This window comes from Micromesistius poutassou, assembly GCF_964030765.1.
Source record: "Micromesistius poutassou genome assembly, chromosome: 1".
NCBI classification, from domain to species: domain Eukaryota; kingdom Metazoa; phylum Chordata; class Actinopteri; order Gadiformes; family Gadidae; genus Micromesistius; species Micromesistius poutassou.
This window is the reverse complement of record NC_140271.1, coordinates 13341947-13367809: the sequence shown is the minus strand read 5'-3', so window position 1 is coordinate 13367809 and position 25863 is coordinate 13341947. Positions and strand designations below refer to the sequence as shown.

The following is a 25863-nucleotide window of genomic DNA, read 5'->3' as shown; positions in this document are numbered from 1 at the left end:
GTCTCAGTGGTTTTTGTAAAGGTTTCTCATTGGGTGGGACGATGAGAAACCTTTACATAACCACTAAGACACCTGTCCCGGCGTTATCAGAACACACAACACATGGGAGGGAGAGAGAGAGAGAGAGAGAGAGAGAGAGAGAGAGAGAGCAGTAAAGGACTGAGATATTCTGAACCTCCACTGACATGTACAATAATAGATAGTTTCCACCTATACAACAATCCAACACCTGGTAGTAAATCCAAAATGTAGGCCTGCTTGATTTGGTTTTGACTTACCAATGGATAAACAGTTGTATATTACGTGTAATAGGCTATTGTTAACCAGTTTATCAAAGACTTTTATATGCCCTTTTATAAGTCTCTCTCACTGAGCCTGTTTGTAAAATAACAGCCAGTGAAATTCAACGACCTTGTATCTACCATAGGTTCAGCAGAACACCACGATGTGTCTGAATTCAGATCTCACCACAATAGTAGCGAGTAGCGAGTGATAGATTTGTTAAAGAACATCAAACATTTCTTAACTGTGTACATATTACCATAAACTCTCCTTGAACATGCTATCTTAAGCAAATACAGTTGCCCCACATGCTGCCCCTGCTTGACCAACGTGTCTCAGTACCGTCTTAATATGGGCTTTCCATCCCAGTGTCTTAATATGGGCTTTCCATCCCAGTGTCTTAATATGGAAAACCCGTCCGACTCCGTCACATGAAAGTCGGTGTGCAGCAACGCCGCCACCTGGTGGCCAAAGCTTTAAATTACCTCCAGTTGCCAGGAAGAAGCCAATCAGAGGCGGAGAATCCGAGTACATATACGACGTCACGTCCGCCCAGGACCCTCTTTTCTCCGTGTAGTCAGACTTCTATACGGCGTTGTTTCGTGGTGAGTTGGAATTATTGATCATAAATGATCGTGATGGACTGCTTATGGTTGGAAAATTATCATTAAAGACACGCCGTGCGATAAGGGCACAAATATGTTGCATGTGGCCCAGTTTAAAATTTTAATTACGTTTTTACAGCCCTTAAGTTCATATGCTACCGGAGTGAGCTAAGTGCTAGCCTCTGACACGCGTTGACTGGCCAATGTGGCCATGGTGGTGCAACCGAGAATGTGTTCCGATAATTCTCAATCAATATTCATTTAAATTAGTAATTAATTAACCTCTATTCGTAACATAAGTTATACCTATTTTGAAATTCCATAAACTTTTCAGAAGCCGTACTGCAATACATTCAAGTAATGCTTTAATAAATGCATGTCAAACGGGTTGTGTTTTGGCGCTTTCTAAAAAGCCACTTTTAATGGTTTACCTATATTATATTTAGATTAAACTCCTCAGGGGTCACAGTTGTGGTTTAAGCACCAATCATTACTAAGGACTAACCGGTTTGTCTTTTTTTTCAGTTTTCCCATATAACTCGTAACACAGGGAAAGCGGTCACGATGTCCGGAGGTCTAGATGTGCTTCAGATGAAGGAGGAGGATGTGCTCAAGTTCCTGGCAGCAGGAACACATCTGGGAGGAACCAACATGGACTTCCAGATGGAGCAGTATGTGTACAAGAGAAAGAGTGACGGTCAGTATCTGAACACAACCCACAATCAGTCTGCAGTGCCCTGTCGGAAGTCTGACATTAACGTAAACTCGTAACGCGAAATGGGATCTTGCTTGTAACACTAAAAGTGACATATCTGACCACATGTCTATATAAGTCTACCTGATTTAATATTATTTTGTGTAAACATGAATCCCCTGATACATGGTGAGTTAGGTGTGAATAAAGCGTTGTTGTATTGGTATAAATCCAGCAGTGCACACACGCTAGAGCCCGGGCCGTCCTGACCGTGACGCACTGGGTGTAGGACGTGTGCTACAGAACCATCGCGGCTCCTCCTCCTGGTCCCTGTGCTCCTCAGGGGGCCGTGGCTGGGGGTCCTGCTACAAAACACCCAGCTACAGCGTGTACCTTAGTACCCTCCACAAAGGGATCCTGTTGGTGATTGTGACTGACAATGTCAGTGAAAACAAAATGTTAGTGCTAAACATGACCTGATGCTAATGGTGAATATGACTTGTTGTAACTCAGGTGTGTACATCATCAACCTGAGGCGTACCTGGGAGAAGCTGCTGCTGGCGGCCAGGGCCATCGTAGCCATCGAGAACCCCGCCGACATCTGCGTCATTTCCTCCAGGAACACTGGGCAGGTGAGACACACCTGGTCCGTGCAACTGTGACGCACCCGAGCCATACACCTGAGAAACACCTGACCACGTAGAGGCACAATACCAAGCAGGATGTCTGGAGCCCTAGGCCTGAAGATGGTATAGGAATAGTGTGTGCGTAAAATCTTTTACCACATGTACTTCATGGCATGGGACTTCAACTAAAAATAAATAAATAGCCCTAGAAGCATAGCTCTATGAACCCACGTTCAACTTTGGAAGACTTATGTATGCCATGTATACTCGTCCTGCATGCATAAAGACATGTTAGTCTTAAGCTTTGCTCTGCACTCTATTAAAACCTCCCACTGATGTTGGTGCGGCGGTGTCGGAAGTGTGCTACATTACTGCTAGGGGCTCACTGGCCCCGTGAGGACGAAAGTCCCATGAGTGGGGTATGGTAGCACCTAGCAACATGCTACATAAAGATAAACCTTTGTCTATGAATGGGTGATGGTTGGCTGACTGAAGCAGAACCATAACTGAACACAGCTCTGTAGACTACGTAATCGCGGTAGTCTGAGTTGGAAGCTTAACAAACTCGGCCAATCATCTTCTGATTTCACTAATCACGTCCCCCCCCCCCCTCCACCTTCTTCCAGAGAGCCGTGCTGAAGTTCGCCTCTGCCACCGGTGCCACCACCTTCCATGGCCGCTTCACCCCGGGAACATTCACCAATCAGATCCAGGCGGCCTTCAGGGAGCCCCGCCTCCTGATCGTGACGGACCCCCGTGCCGACCACCAGCCCCTGACTGAGGCCTCCTACGTCAACATCCCCAGCATCGCGCTCTGCAACACCGACTCTCCCCTGAGATACGTGGACATCGCCATCCCCTGCAACAACAAGGTGAGCACGAGGTCCGCTGCTCCCTGGGCGGAGGCACTTGGTTCGATACCCCGATGTCTGCAGACCTACCTGTAGATAAGTGATGGACAGTCTGTCTAGCCCCTACCTGCTCCTTAATGAGAGACCTCTGATTGGTTTGTCAGTTGCTTTGTCAAAGCGACCGCTAAATGGCTTATTCCCAGTTTAATACTGGGATGCCGTGCACACACGCTAGAGCCCGGGCCGTCCTGACCGTGACGCACTGGGTGTAGGACGTGTGCTACAGCACCGCGGCTCCTCCTCCTGGTCCCTGTGCTCCTCAGGGGGCCGTGGCTGGAGGTTCTGCTACAAAACATCCAGCTTTAGTGTGAACCTTAGCGGGGGCTGCCCTCAACCCGGTCCTTATCATGTGTGATCGTATTTGGTGAGCTACACCAACTTGTCATTCATGGCTGTATTTATGTCGTTCTGCTGGACAGTAATTGGGGATATTAATAAGTCTCAGCCATGTGTGAAAAGCACCTGTATAAAAAAAACATAAAATCTGATATGAAAGCCAGTAAACACATTTTTTTAAAGGTGATATCATGCCACCAGGTGTAAGTGTGAATAGCAGTTACAAGCTGTTTGGTGAACCTAAGATGGGCCCTTTAAAACAATGGATTGTTTTTGTCATGATGACTTCGTGTGGACCTGATGTGTTTTAAAGCCTCCTGATCTCCTCCTCAGGGTCACCACTCTGTTGGTCTCATGTGGTGGATGCTGACCAGAGAGGTTCTGCGCATGAGGGGAACCATCTCCAGGGAGCACACCTGGGACGTCATGCCCGATCTGTACTTCTACAGAGATCCAGAAGAGGTGAGCCACCATGACAACAAGTCACTTTGACATTCACTAGACCACAGCCAAACTAAATGATCGGTCTGAGCAACTATAAACTAGCACCTAAAAAGGAGAACATTTATAAAAGTCATCAGAGCTTCATAAAGTTGGCTCTGCACTCTGTTAAAACCCTACTGATGTATATTTAAAGTATCAAAGGGTGCTTTAGTAGTGCTGTTTCTAACTAGCCTCACTAGGACAGTACTAAAACGTAAGAACGTAAGAACTTCCTATACATGCTTTTTTAGTTTGAATGGAACATGTGACTAGTGTAGGTGATTACAAGACGTCTGGTACCGGGCGATGGTCCCAGTAAGATGCTAACTGGTGTGTGTTCCTCAGATCGAGAAGGAGGAGCAGGCCGCGGCTGAGAAGGCCGTCGGGAAGGAGGAGTTCCAGGCCGAATGGACCGCCCCCGCCGCTGAGTTCGCCCAGACGGAGGTGGCTGATTGGTCAGAGGGTGTTGCCGTTCCATCTGTGCCCATCCAGCAGTTCCCACCAGGTGAGACCCCCTCATTGTCAATGGAGATGGTCAGACCTTAAACTGCTAGGATTAACAGGGCCCGTTTCATGGTCAGTTGTAATATGGGTATTAAGCTGAAAAATATAGTAGGCCTCTTATTAGAAACTGAGTCAAACTAGGTGGCTATTAAAGTGTTTTAATGAATTATATTAAGTGAGATCATGGAGCGTAAACAAGTGAGACCTAGAGGGGGTTATAACCCGTGCACACACGCTAGAGCCCGGGCCGTCCTGCCCGTGACGCACTGGGTGTAGGACGTGTGCTACAGAAACATGGCGGCTCCTCCTCCTGGTCCCTGTGCTCCTCAGGGGGCCGTGGCTGGGGGTCCTGCTACAAAAGGTTTAGCTCTGTTTGTTAGTGGCTTGTCCTGAATCAACTCATATTGAGGTAGTCTGTGAGTTGGTAAAGTTTAGGTATTGCGTTAAAGATGTTTCAGTTCAGATACAGGGTTAGAAATGGTTTAGTTTGGATACTAGGTTTAGACTGGTTCGGCCTAGGTATTGGATAAGATTGTTCAGTCTAGGTATTGGTTAGAGATTGTAAAGGTTAGCTGTTGATTGGGTGGTAAACGATGAAGTCATCCTAACCCCTGGTGTTGGCAATCGATGAGGTCATCCTAACTCTAGTGTTTGTCTCCCCAGCAACCGCTGCTGCTGCCGTGGCCCCCGCCAAGCCAGCAGGCGAGACCTTCGCTGGTGAGTAGCCTGGCTCAGCCCTTCACCTGATGAACCATAGAGGAGCTCAATACACACCTACTGTTTACTACCTGTAGCAAACATTCACTGAAAGTCCATTCTGATCAAAGCATTTGCTGAGAGACTAAATGGAAAACAGTAAATTTACACAAATACGTTGGATCTCAAACCAAACATTGTCATGTGTGAACATCATGGTGTTGTCCTGAGTCTGTATTTGTGTTGTGGTTGCAGAGGACTGGAGCGCCCAGCCCGCCACCGAGGACTGGTCCGCAGCCCCCACTGCCCAGGCCCCAGAGTGGGGTGGCGCCACCGCTGATTGGTCCTAAAGTGATGATGTCACATGGCACAAATAAAAACTGAAGGTTTTTGTACCAACCCTTGACTCAGACTTTGTTTGTTGTGATTATTGCTTCCTGGATATCAAAGGGGGGGGGGGTCAGTGTATATTATACTAGATGGGTTATTTCAGCCCAGGGAGGGCGTGTTGCAAAGATATTTGTACTGTAAAATGTGTGGGCTCTTTGACTAAAACAAATATTTGGCTATCGAGGATGAAAAGGTCAATCAACACTTAAATTACATTAAATTAATCAAATAAGTTATTTCTACAAGTGGCTGTTAATTAACTAGTGGGTGACTGGTTGACAGTCCCATTTTAGGTTTCTGTAAGTCTTGTCACCTGTCACTCACAGAACACCAATATGAGTGTATACCAACATGTTTAGGATGAGGTGTAGGTCTACTTAATTAATCCACAGTAAAGGAACGTACCGCTCATTTAAATTGGGGTGAACACCTTGAAACCAGGCTAGTTAAAGAAAGTTAACCCTTTGAAAAGGACCTGAAAACTGCTGTCAGTATAGTGGGTAAACGTAAACCATTGGATGCTACAAGATACCACCCAACACATTGGGTGGAATTTCATTTTTGGAGTTTGAAAATATATACTACACTGAAAGTACTGACTGCAGGACATTGGAGCGGTGTTAATGACATTGAGGCGGTGATGTGTAGACTATAGACCGTTCAGCCTGTACGGGGCAGCAGAACCACATTTAAAATGTGGCTTGTTTGATTTTTCTTTTTATTGGACTGCTAAAAATTAATTTTGGATTGGACAATATTGATGGAGAAACTATAGATGCCTAGATGTCTATTTACCTTTTTCCTGTCCTTGTCTTGGGCTGAACTCGAGGCAGGTGGACCACTCGTCACACAATTCTATATCAATTTATATAGAATAGATATCCATTTAGACAATGAGTGACTTGCACTGCTTTAGTATTGGCGGTCATTGAGGTGTGGGCGGGGTTAGGGTTGATCTCGGGGGGATGTTCCTGCAGGTGTTTCCTGCGTTGGTCTGAGCCCCGCCAACCTCACACTTCCATCACATTCGTCACATTCTAGTTCGACCAGAATGTGGCGTACCTCAGAATCCTGCTACACGGTGAGGTCTACAGTCCGGTGCATGTAGCCTCCAGCACCAGGCCAGGTCCTTCATGACCATAGAACAGCTCTAAGAACTACAATGTACGTCCTCAGGTGGATACTACAACACTCAAGTACTGAACTTTAGCCTTTAAAGTTTACTTTAAAGGATTACTTTTACGTTTACTCACTTAAAACTTGTGTGCCAGTTGCCTTTCGCCCCACTTGGCATAAAACTAAAACGTTATGCGTACACCAGGTGACTTTAAAAAAAAGCAGAGGCTATGATCCAGACCCCCCCCAGACCCACTCTAAATAGCTCTGGTTTCGACCTAGTGTCTCCACCTTATTCAACGGACAGACCTCTCTGCAGGTGAAGATGGAAGTCTTGTTCCGGCCTTCTGTCACAAATGGGTTAGGGCTAACCCTGACTCTGGATGTTTGGACAGGAGGAGTAGTGTTTTGAAAGTCATAAAATGTTGCTGGAGTGTTACTGCTTGGCTAGAGAGGAGTAGTGACTATAGAAGAGTAGTGACTATAAATGATTTTCTGTCTTTCTGTCTTTTTACTTTAGTTATTTTCTTGTTAAAAGCTTTGCTGTAATTAGATTTGTAAAACTCTGTAAAAGCAACATCCAAATAAAATAGATTTATTTCCGTTTGTTCTGTTTTCTCCATTGAACTTAAATCATCGACGTGTCAAATATATATTAATATACACATAGAGTAGCAGCATGTATATTGTTCGCGGTCTTGTGCGCGTTCTCGCGGTTCTGGGCGCGCTCACGTGGTTCTGGGCCCGTTCTCGCGGTTCTGGGCGCGCTCACGTCCCGTCAAAACATCCCGCGTGAGGAGAACAATCGACTCCTCCACATTCGCGCTTGTCTGTGGAGTGGGCGTGTCTCGGGGGGGCGTTCCGGCCCCGCGATTGGCTGAACCCCGTTCTCTTTCTCCTCAGTTTCCGCTTTCTTTACCTAAGCCCCGCCCCCTCTCTGAATAATGATAATAACGATCAAGATGGCTCCTACGGATGCCTCCTTGCGGTAGCCTGGCCATCATTTCATGGATCCACATCCTAAACTACAATTTTCCTACTATTTCACCCCTTGTGTGTCACGGAGGATGAACCCGGGGGGCTCCTGTATGGATTGATACCACCGAGGACGTGATAAAAGTCAGTGAAACATACTCTGAGAAGCACAGGGCTAGCCCCGGGAGCTAGCTGCTAGCCGCTAGCTGCTAGCTGTAGTTGTCCACCATCTCCGGTTCTTCTGCCGAGCCACTTGAACCCGAGCCTCGTCGTCTCCGGGGCGGACAGAACACGGTCGTTCCCGATGGCAGAGCCCAGGAAAGTGCCCTTCGTCACCATCTCGTCCTTCGGGTCAGACGCGCCGGCCTCTGATTCCAAGAAACGCCGCCGCGAAGATGAAGCCGACAGCCCGGTGGTTAAAGATGGAGTCGGGGGTGGAGGAGGCGGCGCAGCGGCCGCCGCCGGTTCAGGAGGTGGAGGAGGAGACGGAGGAGGGGGGCTGTTCGGGAACGTGAAGGGAGGTGACATGGAGCCCGCCGAGAGGAAACCGACGGTGCGCCTCAACCTGCCGCTGACGGAGCCCAACGAGCGGGGGTCGGCGGAGTTCAGCTACACGGAGCTGGTCCAGTCCACCTTAACTCAGGTCAGGAGGGTGGAGGACTGAACAAAAGGCCCGATGGTGGAACGGGTCCTGGTCTTCACGCTGGTCATGCACGCTGAGTGCCTCCGCCGTGCACGTAGACCCGGTAGCATCTCCACGGGATTAACGCTTTAGGGACCGTCAGTAGAGTAACCGGGTTTTAAAGTTATCAATCATTTAGATTTACATTTTGTAAACATAGACGATTGAGGAAGCTAGTGAACTTAATTGCAGTTATACTCGCTTTAGTGTGTGTCAACTTCTCTGAAGTTGCTGTTACTTGTTATTACTATATGTAACTAAGTGAATATGATGAAAGTGGAAACTGGTTGATTGTTATCTGTGTTTAATAGTTTAATATATTTAGTAGGCTATGTGTCCTTTGAATATAATTTCTTTGTTTTGGGAGGGACAGACATTGTGGTGCCACCAACTGACCCGTCGACCTTGTGTTTTCTCTCCAGGTAAAACCCAAAGCAGCTGTGGTCTGTAAAGGACTGACTCCGCCCCTTGACCCCAGCGACCCCTTCGCCGACGACGAACGAGAGAGGCGTGAGGTGGAAAATCTCGCCAAGAAGTTTGAGAGTAAATATGTACGTGTCATGTTTAAACGACTGGTGGCGTCATGCATGAAGCGAGTCTGAGGAGGCATCGGTTGGGTTTTCCTGCCAACGTCGTGATGTGAAACTAAAGGTTGGTTTCTGGGTTGTTTTATTCAGGGCGGGGCTCCAAAGAAGAAGAAGCGCGATAGGATGCAGGATTTGATTGACATCGGTTATGGCTACGATGATACGGACCCCTTCATAGATAACTCAGAAGCTGTGAGTACACATACATATATGTTTGTATGATAATATAATATGCATTATTTTACTGTATTCATTTGGAATATGTATTGGACAAAGCCCACTTTACAGTTGAAATGCGCTGTACTGTCTGTTGTTTGATTTCACTAATCCTTCTCCCCGACCGTAGCCACCAACCAACCCTAACCCTCCATAATGTAGTCTATACCTGAACCTGAGCATCTGTGAAACACCACTGCTTTGATCCAAAGTGGAACCTCCGTTGTTAACCTAGTGATCTTAAGTGCTTTACAGTTATATATTACAACAGTTTCTATGAACATTCTTACTGTACAGACAGCGATATATATATTGTTTTTTCTCTTCTTCTGACAAATGTACTTATTGTAAGTCGCTTTGGATAAAAGCGTCTGCTAAATGTAAAAGATTTAAAGTAAATGTCATGGGTAGCAGTAGAACTGAGTGGTCCTGACTCACTCCCCCCTCTCCCCCTGTCCAGTATGACGAGCTGGTGCCCGCCTCCCTCAACACCAAACACGGCGGCTTCTACATCAACATCGGCACGCTGCAGTTCAGGCCCGCCTCCGACTCTGAGGGGGAGGCGTCTAAAGGGGACTCCAACCACTTCAAGGTGGGTTCACTGTGATTGGACCCTTCCCATGTAGAACTAAAGGTTTATAATAATAATAATTATTTGTATATTCATTTATTATGGAAGAAGGTATGTAACATTCATATGTAACAGTGTTTTGTTACACCGACACAACAGTAGATGATGATTCAACCCAAAATCCTTCAATATGATAATCTATGGTCTCAGTAAAACAGTTTTTACACATAATAATACTTTAACATGTCGAGATACAGCTTTGTAACATAGGTTTTTGTAGAAGAGCAGAAAAAAAAGTCACATTTCAGTTTTTGATGTTTTCTTTTAGTTTCAGTTTTTAGTTTCTTGGTTTATATTGTTCCCCATAGCTACTGTTTACTACAGTGAGCTGTGACTGATGTAAGGGTCATGACCTCGTTAACGTGTCATGGTGTCTCTGAACAGAAGGTGAAGGACGGAGAGGAGCGCGTCATCAAGAAGAGACGGAAAAAGCAAGATGGCGTCGGCCTGGAGGACAAGAAGCCCAAGAAAAACAGAGGGACCAAACAAGGGTGAGGGCCAACTCCTGTCCTGTCCATGAGGAGTACTTAGCATTGTGTAGAATCTTATCCTACCTCTGTGTCCTCTTACGCGTGAGGGGGTGGGCTCTAATGCGTGTGAGCATGTCCTCTAACACGTGTGGCCGTGTCCTCCTCAGGGTGTCAGCGCTGAACCTCCACCGTCCAGAGAAGAAGAAGAGGAAGAAGCTGATGAAGGACTCCATCCAGCTGGCCAACATGCTGCGGCGCTTCTCCAGGGAGAAGGAGGAGATCCGCAAGAAGCACGTCCCGGGGGGCGGTGGCCTGCCCCCGCGGCCCAACGCCGCCAGAGTGCCGCACGGCAACAACAACAACGCCGCCGCCGCCACGTCACTCGGTGCCACGCCCAAAGTCGCTGGGGGCAACGACTTCATGGGGGCCAACCTGACCCCTGACCCCACGGTGCTCTCGCTGCTTGGCGCGGCCAGCGACAACACGGACATGCTGCAGGACCTCATGGGGGACCTGGACTTTGCCATGCTGGACTCGCCGGGGGCCAGCCCGGGGCACGGCGAGAATGGGATGGGGGCGGGGCTTAAGGCGGTAGGGGGAGGGGTCACCCGGGTGCTGTCCTCCCCCCCGCTACCCGGCGGCCTGTCAGCCCCGCTCATCAAACGCATCGAGGACTTAAGAGCGGTAAGGATCACATGACCACACCCACTGTCACATGACTACGCCTACTGACACCTACTGACACACACTGCCACATGTATACCATGTGTTGTATACGGGGAACGGGTTAACCTAGCGTTTGTTAGTGCTTGTCACTTGGTTCTATGAACATCCTTACTGTACCAACAGCCATATATTGTTGTTTCTCTTTCTTCTGACAAATTAACTTAATGTAAGTCGCTTTGGATAAAAGCTTCTGTTAAATGTCCTAAATGGAAGTGGAAATGTAAAATACTATGATCAGAATAGCTGTTGAGTAGTGCGTCCTCTAGTTTGTCCTAGCCTGTGAGTCTCAGTTCAGGGACGAGGGGAGGGGGGGTGGGGGAGGGGGGCATTAGAGAAGATTTGGCAGGGAAAGGCATGAGATTTGGATGTTGCCGTGGCAACAGGAGCTGTGGTAGAGAGGAGGTTGGGGTAAAAAAGGGCCCTCTGTCTCCAGGTGTGAGATGGCAGATGGGGCTGAAGGCTCTGGTGAGAGACGTGACGTGTGTGTAAATACACAACTTTTTGTGTATCGCTACACAACCAAGTGTGTAGTGCGCGTCCTAACATGTTGCGGTGGGCTGCATTGTGTCGTCTCACCCCGGCGTTATAAGAGATGTTGATGACAATACTAATAATACATTTGATTTATGTAGCGCTCTTCCAAATACTCACGCTTTACAGAGACACAAAACCAAATAATTTAATAATAAGAATGTATATAAAAAGATAAATGGGAAGGGAAGGAGGTTATGTGTCTGTTCTTGAATGATAGGCGCGGTGCTGCTGTGGCCGGCCGTGGTGAGCGTGGCCTGCATGGGAGTGATGGAGTTGGACTGGGGCATGGGGTGGGGTGGGGGGGTCTTGGGGCTCAGGGTGTTCTAGCCTGTCGGATTTGGTTGGGGAGGGAGTTCCAGAGGGAGGGTGCGGCGACTTGAGAAGGCCCTGCCCATGTTAACCCTGTCTCTCTCTCTCTCTGTCCAGGCGTTATAAGAGATGTTAACCCTGTCTCTCTCTCTCTGTCCAGGCGTTATAAGAGATGTTAACCCTGTCTCTCTCTCTCTGTCCAGGCGTTATAAGAGATGTTAACCCTGTCTCTCTCTCTCTGTCCAGGCATCCCGTCAGTTCGACCAGGAGGGCAGGAAGAAGTTCTTCACTCTGGACATGAACAACATCCTACTGGAGTGAGTGACCTGTTCTTCTCCGGTCCCGGTGGACCCACTTTATGTCATCGCTGCTCCTCCCGCTCCCCTTTAACTGTGTGTGTGTTGTGGGGTCTCCTCCCCCCCTCCCCTTTAACTGTGGGGCTCCTATTTAACTGTTGTGGGTTCCTCCCCTTTAACTCTTTAACTGTGTTGTGGGTTCCTCCCCTTTAACTGTGTGTGGTGGGGCTCCCCTTTAACTCTGTGTGGTGGGGCTCCCCTTTAACTGTGTGTGTGGTGGGGCTCCCCTTTAACTCTGTGTGTTGTGGTTCCTCCTCAGCATCGAGCTGCAGGTGCAGGAGCAGCCTGAGGGGGTCCGGTCAGCGGTCTATTCCCACCTGGAGGCCTTCGTCCCCTGCAATAAAGAGGCTCTGCTGAAACGCCTCAAGAAACTCAGCCTCAACATACAGGTACAATATATAACCCTAACATACCCCTAACCTATTATAACATCAACATACAGGTAGGGCTGTACGGTATGGACTAAAATTTATATCACGGTATGATTTGAGGCATAGACGGTAACGGTATTATATCACGGTATGTTAATTTTATATTCTAATTTCGATATAAATGCTTCTGAAGGGGTAAAATACTGGTTAGGCAGCTATTACTGTATTTTTGTATTACTAGGAAATATTTCACATAGTACAGAAGTATTTTAAGAACATTTATTGAGCAAAACTGCAATAGAAAAAAATGCTAAATCTTTTCTTTTTTTTAAGTTACTTCCAGTATGGATTTATTTCTCCACTTGGTCGCGGAACTTGCCGTATAGTTTTGGCATCTCAATTTGGCTGAAGTGTGTGCGTGCAGGTAACGCGTACCTGGGATAGAGTGTTTTGACCATCTCTTTAAAGCCCTTTCTATCGACATTTTGAAAGGGAACCATGTCCTTACACAAGTAAACAGTGACGGCGTTTGTTATCTCGTTCCACCACTGGCTTTTTTTGTCGTAAGGACTGGCTTTGGAAAATGCCTGCGGAAGCGATGTCTGAGATGCAGAGACAGCTTCACGCTATCAGCGTCTGTCTCGTACAGTGTGGAATGAGAGCTTGTGAAGGGACTATTGCGCAGGCTACACGCCTGCGTGCTTGCACAATAGCATACTGCCTGAGAAGGCAGTATCGCTGTCAAATCGGTCCCTGGGAAAAGTAACGTTGCACCGAATTGAAAAAGGAACTACGTTTCGTTACCATATTTTCAGTATATTTTCATATTTTACTTTACTTACTTTGTAACATGTTACACACAACACTGTCTACCGGTCACACCGGTCTCACAGTATGGTCAAAATCCATACCGTAGCGCAAATTCACACCGGTATATATATATATATCTCATGTTAAAATATCAACATACAGGTGGATTATAATTAATAAAACACATTATGGTCCTGACCCTGGACCAGGTCTACGAGGTGGGGTGATGTGAGGTCTGAGCGTTGTGATGACTCTGATGACTCTGTCTCCAGGATGACCGCCTCCGCACTCCGCTGCTGAAGCTGAAGCTGGCCGTGTGCAGCGTGATGCCGGAGCAGATCGCCCGCTTCAACATGGACTGTATCGCCAAGGTGGCCAAGTAAGAGACACACTCACTAAGACCCCACACTCAATAAGACCCCACACTCAATAAGACCCCATACTCAATAAGACCCCATACTCAATAAGACCCCACACTCAATAAGACCCCATACTCAATAAGACCCCACACTCAATAAGACCCCACACTCAATAAGACCCCACACTCAATAAGACCCCATACTCAATAAGACCCCACACTCACTAAGACCCCACACTCAATAAGACCCCACACTCAATAAGACCCCATACTCAATAAGACCCCACACTCAATAAGACCCCACACTCAATAAGACCCCACACTCACCAAGAGCCCACACTCACTAAGACCCCACACTCACTAATGGCTGGTTCAGACTACACAATTTCAGCCCGATTTTGCCACGATTCGTTCGTCGCAGACAAATTTGCGAGTCATACGCGATTTTGAAACGTCGGTGACGAGAGGAGGTCTTGTAATGTGACATGCTTGCGATCTCCTCGATTCTCCTCGCGCCACCAGTTGCGCGAGGGAATCCCACAAACACCTGGAGCTCAAGCGCAGTGTTTACTAACTAGTAAATAAATAACTAAAGTAAAGACTAGTAGAGATGCACGGTTGGCGGTCATACCCGGGCGGACACCGCAGATAATCCGCGGGTTGGGTGGATTGTGTGGAAAAAAGTAAGTAATATCTACTTTGATGAATTACAGGCGCGGTTACACTCGTCCGCTGGTTTCCATCAGCATTCCACTGTGCCAGCTGCTGCCTATGCCATCACACATTGTTGAAATCATATGCTGGATGCTTTATAATATAATAATAAGTCTATAATAAGACCACGTTGGCTATGTAATCGCTGACAACAGGGGTCATTTCATAGTGGTTGGACATTTTAGCGTGCCGACAGGCTTTTGTCGGGACGCAGCACATGCAACTTAAAATCGGGACTATCCCCGCAAAACCAGGACGTCTGGTCACCCTAAATGAATGATGATCGGGCAGGTGCAGGTATCAATTGTTGAAAAAAACGTTGCTGCGGGTGGATTATTGATATTAAGCAGCGGGTGCGGATGACATTACAGCACATCCGCGCATCTCTCTAGACTTCACTGCACTACGCCCTAACCCTAACCCCCATCATAATGCCTAGACTAGTATAGGAACTCGGGATCCATTGTTATTGACACTTTGTTGCTGTGTTGTTGCTGCGTGTATCGTGATCGATACAAAGTAAAGATTATCTAGAGCATCGCACCCTTGAATCTTGTCGTGTGGCCAGTCTACCGACAAGACGAAGCCCGATTTCCTGGCACTGTGATCGCATAGTGTGACGATGTTAAATCGTGGAGGAATATCTGAGAATCGTGTAGTCTGAACCAGCCATAAGACCCCACACTCTCTAAGACCCCACACTCACTAAGACCCCACACTCTCTAAGACCCCACACTCTCTAAGACCCCACACTCACTAAGACCCCACACTCACTAAGACCCCACACTCTCTAAGACCCCACACTCTCTAAGACCCCACACTCTCTAAGACCCCACACTCACTAAGACCCCACACTCTCTAAGACCCCACACTCTCTAAGACCCCACACTCTCTAAGACCCCACACTCTCTAAGACCCCACACTCTCTAAGACCCCACACTCACTAAGACCCCACACTCTCTAAGACCCCACACTCTCTAAGACCCCACACTCACTAAGACCCCACACTCACTAAGACCCCACACTCTCTAAGACCCCACACTCTCTAAGACCCCACACTCACTAAGACCCCACACTCTCTAAGACCCCACACTCTCTAAGACCCCACACTCACTAAGACCCCACACTCACTAAGACCCCACACTCACTAAGACCCCACACTCTCTAAGACCCCACACTCTCTAAGACCCCACACTCTCTAAGACCCCACACTCACTAAGACCCCACACTCACTAAGACCCCACACTCACTAAGACCCCACACTCTCTAAGACCCCACACTCACTAAGACCCCACACTCTCTAAGACCCCACACTCACTAAGACCCCACACTCTCTAAGACCCCACACTCACTAAGACCCCACACTCACTAAGACCCCACACTCTCTAAGACCCCACACTCTCTAAGACCCCACACTCTCTAAGACCCCACACTCTCGAAGACCCCACACTCTCTAAGACCCCACACTCTCTAAGACCCCACACTCTCTAAGACCCCACACTCTCTAAGACCCCACACTCACTAAGACCCCACACTCTCTAAGACCCCACACTCTCTAAGACCCCACACTCTCTAAGACCCCACACTCTCTAAGACCCCACACTCTCGAAGACCCCACACTCTCTAAGACCCCACACTCACTAAGACCCCACACTCACTAAGACCCCACACTCACTAAGACCCCACACTCTCTAAGACCCCACACTCTCTAAGACCCCACACTCTCTAAGACCCCACACTCACTAAGACCCCACACTCACTAAGACCCCACACTCTCTAAGACCCCACACTCTCTAAGACCCCACACTCTCTAAGACCCCACACTCACTAAGACCCCACACTCTCTAAGACCCCACACTCACTAAGACCCCACACTCACTAAGACCCCACACTCACTAAGACCCCACACTCACTAAGACCCCACACTCTCTAAGACCCCACACTGGAGGAGATCATACTGAAGTATATCACACAGTACTCACACCCAAGTACTCCTACTGAAGACAAAACATGATTGTTTCCAGTGCTACTACTAGCTCCTGAAGGTTGTGTATTATGGGATGGCTCACATTACTAATGGATTTGTATTATGGGATGGATCATACAGTACTGATGGTTGTGTATTATGGGATTGCTCACATTACTAATGGTTTTGTATTATGGGATGGCTCATACTGTACTGATGGTTGTGTATTATGGGAGTGATCATACAGTACTGATGGTTGTGTATTATGGGATGGATCATACAGTACTGATGGTTGTGTATTATGGGATGTCAGGCAGCAGTCTGGAGAAGGAGAGAAGAACGGCTCGGAGGAGGAGGACGAGGAGAAGCCTGGGAAGAGGGTGATGGGGCCGCGCAAGAAGTTCATCTGGGACGACAAGCTCAGGTCAGCCTCCACTCTTTCTTTCTTTCTGCCTCTTTACTCTCCTCCTCACCATCTCGGTCAGTCTCCATCCCTCATTCTCTGACGTGTGTCTGTGTGTCCAGGTTGTTGCTGTGCACCCTGGTGCGTGTGAAGCTGGGCTGCTACGAGCTGGAGGGCCAGAGCTCCGTGTCCCCTGAGGACTACCTGAAGGCCTTCATGGAGGCCGAGGTCAAACCCCTGTGGCCCAAGGGCTGGATGCAGGCCAGGTACCTGATGCTAACAGTATAGCTTACAGCGATGCTAACACTATGGGTTACAGTGAACCACAATGGTCCAGGTACCTGAGGCTTATGATGTTACAGTGAATGTCCACAGGTGTCCTGATACTCTCTCGAGTATTTGAACTCTTCAGATGAACTTCATTAACAACGAAGAGAGGAAATGCATTGAATAGCATTATTTATTATTATTTGTAAATCAAGAATGAATACTTACAAGAATACTCAATACTTATACTAAAAAAACTTGCAAAGTATTTTTTGTTGTTGTTGTTGATTCTATAACACCATGGTTGTCATATGGTTGAACAGCAGCAGGTGTTGAAGGTCAAAGGCTTGAGTTTCAAAACGACACAAGCTGTCATGTGGTCACCAAATATACAAAATGTATGCGTATGTGTTTTATATGGTATATATATATATATATATATATATAATGTCTTGTTTTCCCTGCAGGATGCTTTTCAAAGAGAGCATGCAGGCACACGGTCACCTGACAGGAAACACGTATGTCATCACTTCCTCCTCCACATATCACTGTACTGCTAGCTATCACTGCTGTGACGGGGAATGGGTTAGCCTGGCGATTGTCAGTACTTGCACTTGGTTCTATGAACATATTTACTGTACCAACAGCGATATATTGTTTCACTTCTTATGACAAATGTACTTACTGTAAGTCGCTTTGGATAAAAGCGTCTGCTAAATGCCCTAATTGTTAATTGTTAAATGTAAATGTACTGTGCCCTCATTGGTCAGCCTGTCCATCACTCACCCTCCTCCCTCCCCTTCTCCCCACAGAGCCAAGAAGAAGATAGTGACGACCCCCAAGGCCAAGCCCAAGGTACTCCTCATGATGATCATGATCAATTATAAATCTATAACTATAGATATATCAAGGTGAATAGGTTAACAAGGTGTTGGTTGTTAATTGGCTGCTGTGTCATGTGACCCCAGGAGATGGGTTGGGTTCAGCGGTCCACGCCCACGGTGGGCCTCAGCCCCGTAGCTCCGCCCACCAAGCGGCCCCCCCTCTCCCCATCGGAGCCCATCTGCCTGGACTCCCAGGACGAGGAGGAGCTGGCCCCGCCCTGCCTGGACTCCATCTCCCAGGCACTCGCCATCCTCAGCAACGCCGCCAAGGGCCTGGCCCACGGGGACGGCCCCCCCTCGCCCGATCACGCCAAGACCCCCGGCCCCGTGGCCCCCCCCGCCCCGCATGCCTCGCCCCTGCTCCAGCAGCAGCAGCAGCAGCAGCAGCAGAAGAAGAGCGTGGTGGTGTCCGGGGCGCCGCCCTCGCCGTACGTCTCTACCTCCTCCCCCACGGCAGCCTCGCTGGCCCGCGCCCCCACCCCCGTCTCCGCCCCCTCTGCCCTGTCGCCCAGCAACCGCATGGAGGGTCTGGCGTCCCTCAAGGGCCTGTCCCCGGCCCACAGACACTCGGTGCTCAGCTCCACCCCCCGGCCCCCCGCGGTGGGCGGCGGTGGCTCGTCGCCCAAGCAGCGGCCGCCCCCCACCGCCTCCCCCCTCATGGCGCCGGGGTCGAAGGGCGTGGCCGCCCCGCCCTCCGGGCTCCTGAGGGGCGGCAACAACCTCGTCACCTCCCCGCCGCCTCGCGTGCACACGCTGAGCCCCTCCCCCCACATGACCCCCCAGACCCCCCGCGTGGCGCACACCCTCCACAGCAAGACCCCCCTGACCCCCGGGCTGACCTACAGCAAGCCCGCCGTGACCCCTGCCAAGCCCACCATGACCCCTGCCAAGCCCGCCATGACCCCCGGCCTCTCCTACCCCCGGCCCTCGCTGACCCTCAGCAAGCCCTCCACCACGCCCAGCCTCATGCACTGCCGGCCCTCCATGCCCGCCAGCCTCTCCTCCTACGGCAAGATCAACATGGCCCCCGGCAAGGGCCCGGTGGGCCTGGCCAAGACCACCCTGAGCCCCAAGCCCGCCCACCCCATGCCCCAGTCCAACTTCATCACGCCCATGCAGGCGACCCTCACCAAGGCGGGGCACAGCAGCACCGCGCCCATCATCAAGCTCACCGCGCCCGTCAGCTCCCACCCACGGCCTCAGGCCACGCCCCCGCTGCGGCAGTACACCACCAACAGAAGCCCCGCCCAGGCCTTCCGCCTGCCCTACCCCGGGGCCCAGGGGGGTGTGGCCAAGCAGACGGGCGGGGGCTACGTGGGCTTGAAGCAGCCGGTGGGGGTCCACAGCAGCACCAGCACCAGCCTTACCAACACCTCCACCCTCAGCAAGCATCCCGGGGCCACGCCCACCACGGCCGCCACGGCCAATGCGGTGCAGCGCCAGAGGTCGCTGGGCGGGACCACTCAGGGGGCTAAGCCAATCACGTCCGTCTCCTCGCCGGCGATGTCTTCTCAGCTGCCCCAGGTGTGTAACCGTGCTGCCACACACTCACAAGTAGTCTCACCTCCACGTTTACACCTCCGATAATGTATAATAATATCGGGTATCTAAGTTTACACGCCGATCCGATACATCAGAAGACTTACTACAGATTTACTACACACAAGCCATATCCTAGCATGTGATACCTCAGGAGATCTAAAGAGACTCTCTAGGTTCCTAGACTTACACTCTCCACCCTCTTCCTCCCCCTTCCTTCTAACCATCCCTCTCCCCCCCCGCCCCCAGGTCTCCACAGCGGGGGGCAGCAGCCTGCTGGGCTCTGCTCCCTCCTTGCCGGGGGGCTACGGGATGCTGGGGGGTCTGGTGCCCGTGTCGCTGCCCTTCCAGTTCCCTCCGCTGCTCAACCTGCCGCTCACCAACGCCTCCTCCGCCGCCAGCGCCCAGGCGGCCAATAGCAACGCTTCGTTCTCCGTGCTGACGCAGAGTGAGTGCCGTGCACGGCGCGCTTAGAGCGGGTTGGCTATGCTAGCACTGTTAGCATAGTAAAGGGCTATGCTAAAGCTGTTAGCATTGTAAAGGGCTATGCTAAAGCTGTTAGCATTGTAAAGGGCTATGCTAAAGCTGTTAGCATTGTAAAGGGCTATGCTAAAGCTGTTAGCATTGTAAAGGGCTTTGCTCACGGCCTCCCTGTTAGGGCCCTGTCCCCCCCACAGTTGTGATTGGTTGAGGGAGCTTGTGACATTGATTTAGAAATCACAAGCCGATTGAAAAAAAGCACCTTTAGTGACATCACAATTGGGGCGTGTCTTGGGGCGTGTCCGCCCCAATTGCACAGCCTGTCGATTGGTCCGGTCCACTGGGTGGGTGTGTATGTTGATCTGGGTGGACACCCCACTTGTGACGTTGCTACAGGTTTTAAAAATGGCTGATCGCCGTCAACGGAGATGGTTAGGCTAAGTAAGATGAGCGTGTGAAGCTAAGTTATTAAGGGTTACTCAGCAGGAAGTCGCGGTCTGTGTGCCAGTAGTTAGTGTGTGGCTTCTGTCTTCCTCGTTGTCTAGCTACGTGTGTAGACCTTGTTGTTGTTTTGTCTTACTAAACCCTTGTTGTGACCCCATGCTGCGTCTGGGAGGACGACCCCTCAGTTCCTCTTAACTGTCTCTCATCCCCTCTTCATAACTCCATCAATCTCTCATCTCTCCTCTAACCTCTCTCTGCTCTCATCTCTCCTGTCTGTTTAATGCTGTCTCGCTCTGCTTTGTGTCCACACTCTGCATTCATAGCCAAACCCTGCCTCACCTTTTGCTGTTGATCAATGTTTGCCCCTCCCTGTTTCTGTCGCCCCTGACCCACTTCCTGTCCCCACCGACCCACTTCCTGTCCCCACCATAACGTGCCCTGCTCTCCCTCCTCGGCCTCCTCTCCTGTCTCCTCCTCAGATCGCTATAAGAGTCTCCAGGCAGGGGCTCATGTTGCTCTGCCTCCCCACCTGCAGATCGCTTTCTCAGGTAAACCCAGCCCTCCTTCCCTCCCCCCTCTGGACGTGGGGAGACTCCACATCCAGGCCCTTAAACGTCTGTTCGGGTTTTCACTCAGACTCAGACCAAGCTGAGCTCAGCTCTTCTAGCCGTAGCTCTACTAGCCGTAGCGTTTGGTGCTAGTTTGGCAAACTGCAAACCCGGAGTGGATTATTTTCTCTGGGGATCTGGAGTCGCCCCACACCTGTCCGTTTGCGCTTCTGCCTGCCCTGCTCTATGTTTGCTGTCGTCTGGGGTCTTTGTCTCGTCCTGTCTGTGTCCCTGAGGTGGTGGGGGGGGCCCACTTGTCTGTCCATCTGTCTGTAGCCGTTCTAACTGCCGTTTGTACTGGCGCTCCGATGCTGTAATGTTCTGTTCATGCTTTCTGCTCTGGTTTTCATTGGTGGCTCAAGAGCTGTACTCTTCCCGTTCAGATGTCAATCAAAGCCAGGGCGGGGACTCCAACAAGAGGAAGACCCTATGATACAGCACCTAGCCAGACACCTGTCCGGCGGGAACAAATTGGAAACGAGTGTGGCTTTGAGTGACGAACGACAGAACCACTCAAAAGGACTAGGGATGAGGAACACACCTCATCATGCAAGGATTGGCTCAGTGACACAAACAAGCAGTACAGGACTTTTTTTTAAACCATTTGATAACTTTTGATACTATTATTCATAGAATTGATCAATGGAAATGACTAAATTTGTCAATGTTTACAAGATAGACCTATCACTGTGGAAAGGTGTGTGTGTCTGTGTGCGTGAGAGTGAGCTCAGGGGTGGGAATGTGTTGCGCTGAATGTGTATTTCTCCTCTGGTGAATGGTCAGTGTCCATTTGGTGCTTTTTTTTTAAGATAAACAATGTAATTAATACTTCAAATCCTGTAAAGAAATGTAAACTAAATGCAAGATGTTTGGACTTTTTAGAATGAAAGTTGTTCTTTTTTTAAACAAACTTGATTTCTCATGTATAGAACAGAAATGACCTTCCAATTAAACAATGCCTTATAATCATGAAAGAAGCTGTCTTCTCAACACAAGCTACGTTAGAGGTTTTCTACATCTCAGCTAACAACATATACTGTTAAAAGAAATTATGAATTAGTTTGAAAAGACTTTTATTTATAACATTGGCTTGAGACGTGTCAGCAGGCCTCAGAAGGTTTGAGTGTCTCTGGTGTGAAATACAGCACTGACCACTGATCGGTCAGACCCACGATCAACCAGGACCGCGGGGGGTGAACAGGCAACACGGGGATATCTCATCAAAACTAACTTCACACGGCCACCAGCGAGTCAAATCAACCACCACACGCCTCGGAAGCTACAAATATGAAAATAGTTCAATCGCTCACGTATGCAATTATGTTTAAAAAACTGAAACATCCGATTTAGCACACAAGCATGAACCCTTACGATACAAAAAAGCGGCGGAAATGAAACTGGATTTCTATTCGTGTTTATGAATTGTGATTCTGGCAGGGTCAAAGTGGTCGAGAAGTACTGGGAAACCCCCCAGCAGCTCCAGGGTTCCTCCCAGAACAGAGAAAGTCGCTTGAGAGGAGAGGCCTGCTGGTTATTTGACCAGTGGTCTGGTTTTATCATCATCACCACACTGGTGCGACTTGTACATCTTTACCTCGGCCATGTACTTGGCCCAGGCGTCGCTCTTACCCGGCTCGGCCTGCGGGGAACCAAGAGAGGACAGGCGGTTAAAACAACACAACAGCAGACAAACACCCGACGGATCAGGGAAGAGAGATGGAGGAACTTACAACTGAGTCCGGTTTCAGTTTCTTCGCAACCATGCCGGTCTTTAGGAACACACCGCCTCGCCGCTTCCCCACCTGGGAGGAGATACAAGACTGACACCGTTACAGGAGCCCAGGCACTGGGGTGAGGAGATATGAGACAGACACCCTTACAGCTGGGTGAGGAGATACAAGACTGACACCCTTCCAGGAGCCCTGGCAGCCGGGTGGGCAGTGAAGGAGAGCAAACAGTAAGGCTCCTGTCGCACGATGACCAGCGAATGACCCGTAAGCCGTGTGTCATATACTACGTGTGTCAATGGTCAAATGACCCAAGGCCTGTTCTATATCAGCGTTAACGTGTTGTATTTTGTTTATGATCATATTAATGATCATGATTCAGAACCCCTAACGTCACTTCCATCTCATCTCACTACTGCCAAAGCCCTTACAAAGCTGGTCGCGGAGGGGGGCTTCTTGTCCACAGCAGACTGTTCCTGGGGGTCTGTCGCGGGTCCTTCCCCGCTCGTCTGCCCATCCTCCTCTTTTCTCTTCTTCTCCTCTTCCATTTTCTTCTTGAACATCTCCATGAAGCTGCCGTCGTTGGCGAACGCGTTGGCCGCCCCGGCCGTGCCGGGAGCCCCGGGCCCCGCGGGTCTGGTGCCTGGCGCCCCGGGCCTGGAGCCGCCCAGCGCCGGGCTGGACGGCGAGGCCGGGCTGCTGCTGTTGGAGTCGCTGCTGCTCAGGTGGGCTCTGTGGTGCACCCGTCTGGAGTCCATCCTGTCCGTGTGGCTCTCGAACCGATGAGGTGATAAACTGTAGCGCCAGGGGGTCTCTAGGTCCAGGTGGTCGGGGGGGATCCGGGGGGTCCCGGGATCTGGAGGAATGCTGTCCGGGGAGAGGCCGTTCACAACATGCTGCAGGCGGACTGACCTCGGCCGGGAAATTAAGAAGCCCTCTGGTCCTTTGATGGTTTAAAAGTAAAATGAGTAGACAGCATATGAAAGTATTTAGCCGTTCGGCGTTTCAGACCGAAGAAGATCACAGAAACAAGACGCTAGCGCGGCGGGCTAATGCCTTGTTTACCCGGGCCTTTGTGGGGCAAATGTGCCCGAATAATGTCCAGATGAAGAGTAAAGAACCAGGGGGATTAGATCCGATCGCTCGATGTCTCTTTACCGCCCACAGAAACCGCACAGAAGACGAGATACTCCGAAGATAATACAAGTTATGTTCATAAATGAGCTCCTCGTTACTCGCCGGCGGCCATCTTGGTTCTTACGGCTGACGTCATGGCGTCAAGGCGTCCGGCGCCCCATGCTGGCAAGTACTAACGGCTGCGGCCTGCGGGAAGGCGGAGTTGGACGTCCAACCACGCCCACATTCGGATTGGAAGGTATAGCCCCGCCCAAATCTCCATACCTTTATCGTGTTTCATTCAGGATGAAACTTGCTGCATTTACGAGACCTGCGAACTGTAGGATTTAGTTTTCTTTTTAACGTACATAAATGTTGTCTATAAAATTAAATGGAAAATCTATAATTAGATCAGCCAAAAAAAGAAAAATGCATTTATATTTTGTAATAAACATAGGCCTACATCATTATTTGCCTCTCTACTTCGGTCATTTGGCATCTTCGTGGTACGCAGGTGCATCATTTCCACCGGGGACGCCGGGGACATGTCCCCATCACTATTTATAATTTTAATTTTGTCCCCACCACTTGTGGTGGGGGCAAAACAAACCAATTGACCGTGTACAAACCAATCGTGTACAAACCAATTGACCGTTCGCGCTGTCCAATGGTAAGGTCCGTCAAGCTTGCATTTCGCTACGGCGACGGCTCGAGGGGAAATCAGAGAGGAAATCTTAAAAAAAAAACTGATAAGGGGTCAGGGCATGCGAACGGTTAATTGCGATGTGATAGGTGCGCGCGTTAGCAATAGATGAAACAGGAGGATATTATTGGATAACTAGCAGCTAGCAGTTAACTCTGAGTTAATATCAAACACCGTAAAACAAGGTCATTTGTAGGTTTCTCATGTAGGATTGCACTTACAGTGCATTTTTGCTTGCTGAAAAAGGATCTGATATCGGTTCCAGCTTTTCTCTTAGACATGATGCAGGATGAATCCAGTCAAATAGCCTTGCGACTTGCGCCTATTTTTATTTTTTTAAATTAGCCTATATTTAATGTCATCGCAAGGGGGAGGGGGAGGGTAAACGTGTGCTGTATGTACATAGCGTTATAATGGAGAAGTGGCTTAATTCATTTTCAAGACAGCCAAAATTTACATTTTTATTCAGAAAATAGCCGGTCCTTTTGCTTCCTGTAAAAAGTTTGTGACACTGAATAACTAAATGGATATGGATATATACATCATCTAGCCTGCATGTGGAGGGCCACATAAGGTAAGAAATTGGTTTACTTAAACTTTGCTGCTGGTTTTGTTTGCTCCACCTGGTCAAAGGTTACCCACGGTCCTAAGCTACGATTGTGATCTGATTCTGGTTGGTGCTCCAGCTAGTATGCATTGTAGATACAGATTGCTATGCCAATGTGGTTATAGTTGTTTTGTCTGGTTGAGATATGCGACGTTAGACTTGGAGCCTGGTATCCTAACATAAATATGTTCTGAGTCTCGCATAACCTGTGTGATTATCCTAAACTGTAGGGGATTTTTTATTTGCGGGCAGTTTGCTTATATGACGTTGTAACGAGTGAAGTCTACCTTGGTCCTTCGTGAGTGTTTACTAGCCTTGACCCCTGACCCCTTACCCCTTACTGGTGAGGATTTGGCAGATGCAATTCTCCTCTGGGCGGTTTTTTTATGCATAACATAGGCTACCAGCAGCCCTTGCTCTTCTTCAAAAGGCTGATGCGCAGTACCTCGTTTCATTTCGTACCCCCTTTACAGTCTGGCATTGTTTGTTTGGTAAACTTTGTTGATGTCAAGAGAAGTGTTTAATTGCCAACACTGTTCTTTGTCCTATATGATGTGTATTAGTATTACATATCCCGAGCCAATACCCTGGTGTTTCCAACGCCGTTTGCAAAACAAGCCAAAACACAAACTTTGGTTTTCAACTTTTATTGTTCGAATAGGATTTTCAACACCTGACAATACACTGTATAGCATATTGTAATGCAGCGTTCAATGGATGAATAGCTCACATAAGGG

General features: G+C 49.2%; 3 protein-coding genes across 5 annotated transcripts; 2 read left to right on the top strand and 1 right to left on the bottom strand.

Moving 5' to 3' along the window:
- The first annotated feature begins 827 nt into the window (after window positions 1–827).
- LOC311330810 (small ribosomal subunit protein uS2) lies at window positions 828–5543 on the top strand. Its single transcript, XM_084463374.1, has 8 exons — window positions 828–887; window positions 1413–1584; window positions 2095–2213; window positions 2834–3079; window positions 3788–3916; window positions 4283–4442; window positions 5105–5158; window positions 5393–5543. The coding sequence occupies exons 2-8, from the start codon at window positions 1452–1454 to the stop codon at window positions 5485–5487; spliced, it is 936 nt and encodes a 311-aa protein (XP_084319500.1). The 5' UTR covers window positions 828–887; window positions 1413–1451; the 3' UTR covers window positions 5488–5543.
- A 2076-nt stretch (window positions 5544–7619) lies between these two features.
- Window positions 7620–21920, top strand: ubn2b (ubinuclein 2b). Of its 3 annotated transcripts, none has more exons than XM_084464900.1 (16): window positions 7620–8261; window positions 8723–8851; window positions 8978–9079; window positions 9564–9695; window positions 10119–10225; window positions 10372–10888; window positions 12020–12090; window positions 12389–12518; window positions 13583–13689; window positions 16662–16772; window positions 16874–17017; window positions 17486–17536; window positions 17831–17873; window positions 17987–19426; window positions 19691–19889; window positions 21357–21920. In XM_084464900.1, the coding sequence occupies exons 1-16, from the start codon at window positions 7923–7925 to the stop codon at window positions 21404–21406; spliced, it is 3672 nt and encodes a 1223-aa protein (XP_084321026.1). In that variant the 5' UTR covers window positions 7620–7922; the 3' UTR covers window positions 21407–21920. The 3 variants fall into 3 exon arrangements, with proteins under 3 accessions (XP_084321026.1, XP_084321025.1, XP_084321024.1); XM_084464899.1 differs by lacking the exon at window positions 21357–21920 and adding an exon at window positions 20845–21038 and having other exon boundaries at window positions 10122–10225; XM_084464898.1 differs by lacking the exon at window positions 21357–21920 and adding an exon at window positions 20845–21038.
- A 96-nt stretch (window positions 21921–22016) lies between these two features.
- Window positions 22017–23950, bottom strand: trir (telomerase RNA component interacting RNase). Its single transcript, XM_084464901.1, has 3 exons — window positions 23132–23950; window positions 22704–22775; window positions 22017–22612 (listed from the first exon to the last, which is right to left on the bottom strand). The coding sequence occupies exons 1-3, from the start codon at window positions 23456–23458 to the stop codon at window positions 22505–22507; spliced, it is 507 nt and encodes a 168-aa protein (XP_084321027.1). The 5' UTR covers window positions 23459–23950; the 3' UTR covers window positions 22017–22504.
- Between the last annotated feature and the right edge of the window lie 1913 nt (window positions 23951–25863).